The sequence below is a fragment of the Cyphomyrmex costatus genome, unplaced genomic scaffold (assembly GCF_001594065.2).
Source record: "Cyphomyrmex costatus isolate MS0001 unplaced genomic scaffold, Ccosl1.0 scaffold21, whole genome shotgun sequence".
Lineage (NCBI taxonomy): Eukaryota > Metazoa > Arthropoda > Insecta > Hymenoptera > Formicidae > Cyphomyrmex > Cyphomyrmex costatus.
The window spans coordinates 1,416,752-1,426,077 of NW_017276147.1; the positions used below are offsets into that span (position 1 = coordinate 1,416,752).

The window sequence follows — 9,326 nt, forward strand, 5'->3', positions numbered from 1 at the left end:
TAAAAACTTGAAATCTCTATTATAGTTTTAAAATCAAAAATTAATATTTTAATCTAACTGATTCATTATACCTACAGAATTATGTGGACAAATGGATGTTGTTGAGTAGTGTATTTTTGAAGTAACTATGTGTACTACGCATTTTCTTTACGCCAATAAATTTATCTTATTATTCTGTTTATAAAAGTTTCAAAGATACGATTTTAAAAAATTAAATTAAGTTTACGCGCGGGATATCTAATATTTTATAAATTTAAAGAAAACATACTACGTAAATAAATCATGTAACTATTAAAAAAATAGAGGTGTATCCTTCATATCTTTTTAGCGTTTTTACTTGGAAGAAAAATAACGACCAAAATACATTTCACTTAACATCGTTCTACTTTTAATTAAAACATTTTTTCGTACCATTAATAATTTCGAAGAAAATTGAATATATTGATTAAAATACACTATCCTGTACATATAGTATATTATATTAAATTAAATAAAGCGTTCTATGTATATATTTATCCAAACTTTCCAATCTATATCAAACTGTTTCTATTTTCCGTTTGAAGAATTCTCTTTAGAAATTTTAAGTGATCTTACGAAGATTTCCATCTTATACCAAGTATAGCTACGATAAAGAAAAACAATGTCCATCCTATAACTATTATGAAACCAATATAAACTTGCTCTTCAGATACAGAATAGCCTTTGTAGATGATTCCTCTCATAGATATAGAAGGCAAGGTAGTTGGCAACATATAGCTAATCCAACGAAGCACTTTTGGCGTTCCCTCTATTGGCCAAATACATCCTATGATTTTGTAAATTAGTATAATTAAAAAATCTACTACAGTAAATGATAATTTTTCTCTAAATATTGTATTTCTATTATTATTGACAAACGTTTGCTAAAATTTTTTATATATTATTTGCTACACTTGTAGCAAATAATATATAAAATTTTCTTAAAGTGCAAACTTTATTCTTTTAAAAATAATAAAAAAAAAATTTAAATACAATCATTTTTCATAGATGTTATGCTTACTTGAAGTTATTTTGTGACAATGTCGTGACAATGTTGTAATAATTTTGTTAACAAGTGTATTATACTCATGAACGTAATTTTAGAAATAATCGTAATATAATTTCTAAAATAATCACGTTAACATATTTTAACGGTATTTAACAGAACTAAATTAAAGTAAAAAGAAAATTTTATAAAACAAAGAAGTAAGAACTTACCACTAAGTAATATTAGCGCGAGAAAGCTTCCAGTCGAGCTGTAATGCGCCATCGTGTAATTTGTCCACATAATAGAAATAACGAAACCTAAGAATGCATTAACACGAATAATTAATCTAATTTCAAGCGGTTTCTAAAATATTTCACGATTCTTTTGATATATCTACAATCACATGGAAAACTCACCATACATCAAACCGCAAAAACCCATGAGAAATGTAAGGATTATTACATCAAATATCGATCCTTTACTTTCCAATCCCCATATAGAAAAGTATAAGAGCATTATCATGGTGGTATGAACGACTATGATAATGCTCTGAATAATAATGTGAGACAATAGGATTTCATTTGTTCTGACCCCTATGGCATATTTACATTCGTATTATTATGATATGAAGAAGTAATAAAAAAGTAATTCTAAAACTAATTTTGGTGACTAAATTAATAAAATACCTTGGACTATACTTCGATTCCAAACACCCTCTAGTCGATCTGTAATTATCACGGAGGTAGAGACTGAACTTGCTAAACAAAAGATAAGTCTGTAAAAGTAAATAATTTAGTAACAGCAATTGATTTCGTTTATTATGTTAAATTGATCTTTGCTTACATTAACATGTATGATGGTGCTAAAAAATCTGCATAATTGAGATCTATCGAACCATAAACGGGTTTTTTGAACTGAAAATATTTTCATTGTATTAATTAATTTTTTGTTCTACACAATAAAGAAAGAGAAGAGAGAGAGAGAGAGAGAGAGAGAGAGAAAGAGAAATTAAATATAATAAAATTATAAAATATTCTTACTCGAATGGGTGGATCGGCCAATTTTGGCGAATATTTGCAGTCTCTCATAATGTCCTCATAAATTTCTAAGAAACGATAGAATAACTTTTTCTGTAGATGAAGTCCAATTTGCATATCTATAACAAAGATATTGTAAATTTATGTATTCATAATTTTATTATAAGTTAATTAATTTGCGTTCCGTTTTTGTTAAAATTCTTGTGATTTACTATTTTTTAATCTTTTTGTATAATTTTTAAATATTTTTTATTTGACATTTGATGTATGTATAAACTAATTAAATTTTTTAAGTTTATTATGGAAAACACTCTGTGATAATACATAAATTACATACCACCCATATCTAAAAAAACTTGAATTTGACTAGCAAGAAGATCGGAATCCTTTGCCATAGTGGCATCTTCCATTCGTATTTGAAGAGATTCAGAAAAGTTTTGACTAAAATACATCAAACCATTGAGTTTCCCATTTTGTATGGCATAATTCGCCTCATAAATATCGTCGTAATACTCCTGAAGTGTATATTAGTAAGAAGTTTTAAGATACATGTCAACTATAATATTTAATTTAGTATATTAGTATTCTATCCTTTTAACTTATACTGGAATATTCTGGAAGATCTTTATTTTTATTTATTGTGAACAAATTAACAGAAAAGGAACACCAAGAAAATATATAGCATTATTAATTATGTATGTATTAAACGTTATTAATCTTTGTCATTATACCTGTGTTGCAATGGAGTCACTAAAATCATGCAAGAACCTACAACTCAGGTTATTAAAGTGACAGGTAATTTCGTCATTCCAAACATTACCACAGTTGCTGCCATAATCGCAGTTACCAGCTTCATTATTGACAACTCCAATTTTCAATCCTTTCGGATCTTTACCAATTGCAATAATAAATACGGAAATTTGAATTATCGGAAATAATATTGCATAAACTAATCCTCTGAAAAATATGTATCTATTAATATTATGAAATTGTGTATAAAAATTGATATATAAATCTGAATTATATATATATATATATATATATATATATATTTGAAATATATGTTTTAAATAAAATTATTTTAAATACTCCCGACTGCTGACTGGTATGATATTTAAACCATTCGACTGTCACGAGACATTTCGACTGCATGCGGAATTAATTAATTTATTAATAGCAAAATTGTGGAAATTACAATACTTGAATTTTATTTTGTGGATGTATAAAGTAGACCTCTTCTATAAAGGAATCAATTACTCTGTAATGGAACAAATTTTTTTGTTTCTCAATAAAGAATGAGTATTTCTTTATTGAGAGTTTTATAGAACTCTAGTGGAACTTTTAAAAGCTTTTACAAAATTCCATCATCCTTTAATTTTTAAAAACTTCGTTTTGAATTTCTTCTATAAAAAATTTATACAGTCAACTCTCTTTCGCTCTTTCTTTCTGTCACCCTTCTATAACACGGTTGATTCATGTTGCATTGAAACCGCGCTAAGAGAAACTTAAGCGATGCAGATCAAGGGAATAGATTTTATGTTACACCTAAACTGTAGAATTACCGAAATAATATTCGATTTTAGTTCCTGGATGAAATACATAATTCATATTATGAGGGTTTCTCAACTTTATTAAGTCGTGCTACATAAAAACCATTTTCTCGGAGGATTCTATGTTGTATAGTAAGTCGCATTTTACATTGTGTTACATGTGTATATCGAAACCGTGTTCTGAGAGTACTTTGTTATAGGAGGGGGTTTGACTGTATATTTTTTACGATATATAAAAATAAACATTGTGGTAAATTGTCCTTATATATATATAATTTTAAGTGATTAAAATAAGAAAATTTAGTAAAAAATATCTGTGTCAAAAAATAATGCTGATTTATAATACCATATTTCTATTTTTTAATTTAAATAGTGACATTTAAGTATTGTATTTTGTAAAATAAAATAAAAATAATTGTAAATTGTTTACAAATTTCTAAATTTATTGAAAAATAAAATTTTATTTCTTAAAATTTTTGTAGGTAATAAAACTTTTTTGTACTTATTTTCTTTTTCGACAACTAAAAATACATAAGAATCATCATTTTAATGTTCAAAAATAGAAATCTTATAAAATATTATCAATAAATATTTACCCATAAAAACGTAAAAATTGGTTGCCGTTTTTCGCTAATAGAGCTGTGAATCTTTTGAATCGCGAAACTTGACGTTTTGAAACCGATTTGTACTCCAAGGTTGCCTTAATTCAATCCAATTTATTTGTATTATAAAATAATACACAGATTTAGATAACTTTTTATAATAATGGTTAGCACATAGATCGTTTCTATACGTACTTTTGCTTGTTCATATTGGTTTTGATACGAAACGTCACTGCCAGTATCTTCTACTTTGGATTCCTGAACGTCATTTAAAGAAACTGTATTGTCCTGTGCTTTGCACAGTTTCAGAAAAGTTTCTTCCAAGGACGAACATTGAAATTGTTCCAGTAATTTCTGTGGTGCTAATTCCGCCAACATTTTACCACATCTCATCAAACCGATCTGCAGAATGTTGAAAATACACAATATTAAATACGACCAAATTTATGTTATTAAGCAAAACAAGATTTTTTTAAAAATTAAAGAACAATTTTTTAAAACCGTATAAGATATTTTGTAGCAATTTTTTACATGGATATAATTATGATTAATTTATAAGACATAATATTCACTTTATTAGCATCTTTAGTTTCTTCGATGTAATGAGTTGTAATCAGCACGGTGATATCTTCCTCCTGCGTAATCTGGATCATATAAGCCCAAATGCTATGAAGAAAAAGTATAAAATATTTTATTATTATCTTTTGCTTATCTTACCTAAAAAGGAAGCAAAATCTACTTGCTTTTCTCTCAAAATTGGATCCAAACCCACAGTGGGTTCGTCCAGGATTAGAAGTTCAGGTTTATGAATCATCGCAGCGGCAAGAGAAACTCTTCTCTGTTGACCTCCACTCATGTTTTTTACTAGACGATTTGCTGGGGGTAGTTGCAACAACTCCGAGAAGAACCTCTGTCTCGTCTCTTAGAAATAATACAGAGAAGCTATAATTTTTTTTAAATTTATAAATTATTGTCGAGCCTTCTCTTAATATTATTAATTTTATAAATTATGCTGAAAAATTTCTTATGTAAGAGTTATTTAAAATAAAAACTGAAACGTTCAAAAGATATTTTAAAAGAGAGAGATATTTGAAAATGTTTTATAAAATTAAAAGTTCTTAGAATACTACATTTTTTTTGCGACGTGTTACATGCAATAATATCAGTATTGTTTTCCTACCAATCTCCTTATCACCGAGTCCGTTGATTCTGCCGAAATAATATAGAGCACCACTCGTAGTGAATTCTCCGACTAAGGAGATCTCCTGAGGCATATAACCTACTTGAGGCCCAGGAATACCGGAACCCTTGCTGCCCGGATTTCCTCCTAAAACCCATACTTCTCCACTGTCGAAATATCGAATTCCGACTACGCAAGACAACAGTGTGGTTTTTCCACATCCGCTGGCACCTAATAGACCATAGCTGTTTAGGGGAAAAATTTCGTCATTATAGGCTTTATTTTATTTTAAACAGCACATTCAAAAGAGATTTTTTATTTCTATTTTTTATTGAATAATATTAAATTTTTTTTTGAATTTTTATTGAATAATATTAAAAATAAATAAATTATCGAAAATGTTAATTGCATTACTTTCTTTCCTGTATCTATATAATAACATCTTCTCAGTGATTTGTTTTTGAAAATTGGATTATTTTTTACAAACTCGAAACAAAAATGAATACGAAAGCGATTAGTCTTTCATATTAACATGATAAGTAACATATTTACATGGAACCTCTTGAAACAGTCATATTCAGGCCATCGAACACCAAATTTTTTCCATAACGCTTTATGGCGTTCCTTACGATCACTGCCTTTTGCTGCACCATTTTGTAAAATGGTAATAAGTGTTTAATATTACCAACTGAATTGTAATAATTTTTCAGATAATTTAAAGTCAATCAAGGGTTTTCTAGAACCTGGAACGATTAATTTCTTTAAATATTATACTATCCCTTTCGAAAATTGTTCTCAAAATTTTTTTTTACATAGTTATTCAGAATTCTTTATATTTGAAATTTATGAAGATTTTTTATAAACACTTCACAAGTTTTTAGATTTTCCAAGTTTTTATTTTTAGAAATTATAGAATGAGAATTCTTAAAATGTATTAGACCTGCACTTTTTCAGATTTTATCATCCTTTTCTTAGAAATTACAAAATGTGAAGTCTTGAAATATGTACTTTTTAAAATTTTTTAATGTTTTTTTAGTGGACTTAAATGTTGTCTGAGGACTCAAATGATGATTTTTTTGAGATCTATTTAGGTAAACTTAATATACCTCCCCGGTCAAGAACAAATTTGAGCTATACTAGAGTTGTTAGAAATATATATATAAATTTATTATAATAATAATACCGGTATATACGGAAAGTTTCGACTTCACAGAGTCCTCAACAACCCATACTTCTCCACTGTCGAAATATCGAATTCCGACTACGCAAGACAACAGTGTGGTTTTTCCACATCCGCTGGCACCTAATAGACCATAGCTGTTTAGGGGAAAAATTTCGTCATTATAGGCTTTATTTTATTTTAAACAGCACATTCAAAAGAGATTTTTTATTTCTATTTTTTATTGAATAATATTAAATTTTTTTTTGAATTTTTATTGAATAATATTAAAAATAAATAAATTATCGAAAATGTTAATTGCATTACTTTCTTTCCTGTATCTATATAATAACATCTTCTCAGTGATTTGTTTTTGAAAATTGGATTATTTTTTACAAACTCGAAACAAAAATGAATACGAAAGCGATTAGTCTTTCATATTAACATGATAAGTAACATATTTACATGGAACCTCTTGAAACAGTCATATTCAGGCCATCGAACACCAAATTTTTTCCATAACGCTTTATGGCGTTCCTTACGATCACTGCCTTTTGCTGCACCATTTTGTAAAATGGTAATAAGTGTTTAATATTACCAACTGAATTGTAATAATTTTTCAGATAATTTAAAGTCAATCAAGGGTTTTCTAGAACCTGGAACGATTAATTTCTTTAAATATTATACTATCCCTTTCGAAAATTGTTCTCAAAATTTTTTTTTACATAGTTATTCAGAATTCTTTATATTTGAAATTTATGAAGATTTTTTATAAACACTTCACAAGTTTTTAGATTTTCCAAGTTTTTATTTTTAGAAATTATAGAATGAGAATTCTTAAAATGTATTAGACCTGCACTTTTTCAGATTTTATCATCCTTTTCTTAGAAATTACAAAATGTGAAGTCTTGAAATATGTACTTTTTAAAATTTTTTAATGTTTTTTTAGTGGACTTAAATGTTGTCTGAGGACTCAAATGATGATTTTTTTGAGATCTATTTAGGTAAACTTAATATACCTCCCCGGTCAAGAACAAATTTGAGCTATACTAGAGTTGTTAGAAATATATATATAAATTTATTATAATAATAATACCGGTATATACGGAAAGTTTCGACTTCACAGAGCCTCAACAGCCGCAACCGAATTCTTAAAATTAATTTAATATATTGCGAAGAATATCACAAGTTGGCGTTTTGTCCCGGCTTCCACTACTGGACTTATCAGTAAGGTAACGTAGTGGAAGCCTACCTTAGACGCCTGTTTTAGTTCTTAAATCAAGATTCTATATATACAGATATGCGCGTATTTCAGCACTTGCGAGAAACTTTACGAATATCCATAGACCTCTGATGGCGAGTCGACGTAGTAATATTCTTCGCAATATATTAAATTAATTTTAAGAATTCGGTTGCGGCTGTTGAGGACTCTGTGAAGTCGAAACTTTCCGTATATACCGGTATTATTATTATAATAAATTTATATATATATTTCTAACAACTCTAGTATAGCTCAAATTTGTTCTTGACCGGGGAGGTATATTAAGTTTAATTTGAAAAATTCATTTGAGCGGATATTATAATTTAATTTAGTCTATTCAGGTATTTTGAGAATAAAAATCGATATTTTTTTAATATCCTCCTTTGATGAGAAAGATCAATTTTTAAACATACTGATCGAATAATAATAAATATTTGTGCTAAAGTTTATTTAGATTCACTTATCGGATCATCCTCAGTATAATAATTTTTTTCAAATAATCAAAAATAGATCCTTAGTAATTCGTTAATGAATTTCACATTCTTCTATAATTAGATGTTGCAATTTATCTTTTTTCTTCCGAAGTTTTTTAGACGCATTCCAGAAACTGGTATTTCTGTGTATAAATAACTATAGACTATGATCATTTTTATTAAAAAACCTTTTACGTAAAAAATTATAATGCAGCATGGACATTTTCTACTTCGGAAAAAACAGTAAAAGATAAATAATAACATATAGAATAATATGAGGTTTATTAATAAATTACTAATGATCTAAACTCCTTCTAAAAAACGAATTTAGTGACGATATAAACTTTTATAATTAACATATGTACAGAATTATTACTAATTAATACATTAAAAATGGCGAATAAGAGTCAAATTACAATTTAAAATCTAAATCTGATAATTTATTCTAATATTCTATATTGCGAAGAATATCATGTAATTTTTTTGGCGTTTCGTCCCGGCTTCCACTACTGGACTCATCAGTAAGATATTGTAATGGAAGCCTACCTTAGACTTAAAAATTACGTGATATTCTTCGCAATATAGAATATTAGAATAAATTATCAGATTTAGATTTTAAATTGTTATTTGACTCTTATTCGCCATTTTTAATGTATTAATTATTGTTATATAAAAGAGTCCTTTAATTCTTCAATTAGAATTATTAATTTTAGCGATTATTGATTGTTTAAAAAAATGATTAAGCTGAGGGTGATCCTATGATATACGTATATATGATCATTTTCAGTATAGTAACTTTTTCAAACAATCAAAAGTAGTCAAAATTTAATAATTGATAGTTGAATGATGATCGAAAACGTTCTATACATTTAGTAGATTTTATACATGTTTTATACATGTAGTGTAGATTAATAAATAATAACTTTCGTAAAATAAAATAATAATAAATGACAAACTTTTAAAAATTTAACAATAAAAATAAATATAAATATTTAAAATTTAACAAATGAGAGTAGTTCCGCAGATTGATTTGCGTAATATAGTAATTATATGTATTT

At 27.1% G+C, this 9,326-nt stretch overlaps 2 protein-coding genes across 2 annotated transcripts; both read right to left on the reverse strand.

Annotated features, from left to right (window-relative positions):
- Positions 1 to 590: 590 nt before the first annotated feature.
- LOC108773480 (ABC transporter G family member 20) lies at positions 591 to 6,028 on the reverse strand. The gene is made up of 14 exons (XM_018539300.1): positions 5,928 to 6,028; positions 5,376 to 5,620; positions 4,939 to 5,116; positions 4,768 to 4,861; positions 4,391 to 4,597; positions 4,190 to 4,293; positions 2,775 to 3,000; positions 2,381 to 2,558; positions 2,047 to 2,162; positions 1,850 to 1,920; positions 1,693 to 1,781; positions 1,423 to 1,599; positions 1,237 to 1,323; positions 591 to 805 (listed from the first exon to the last, which is right to left on the reverse strand). The coding sequence occupies exons 1-14, from the start codon at positions 6,026 to 6,028 to the stop codon at positions 591 to 593; spliced, it is 2,088 nt and encodes a 695-aa protein (XP_018394802.1).
- A 72-nt stretch (positions 6,029 to 6,100) lies between these two features.
- LOC108773449 (fe(3+) ions import ATP-binding protein FbpC-like) lies at positions 6,101 to 7,100 on the reverse strand. Its single transcript, XM_018539258.1, has 3 exons — positions 7,000 to 7,100; positions 6,587 to 6,692; positions 6,101 to 6,118 (listed from the first exon to the last, which is right to left on the reverse strand). The coding sequence occupies exons 1-3, from the start codon at positions 7,098 to 7,100 to the stop codon at positions 6,101 to 6,103; spliced, it is 225 nt and encodes a 74-aa protein (XP_018394760.1).
- Between the last annotated feature and the right edge of the window lie 2,226 nt (positions 7,101 to 9,326).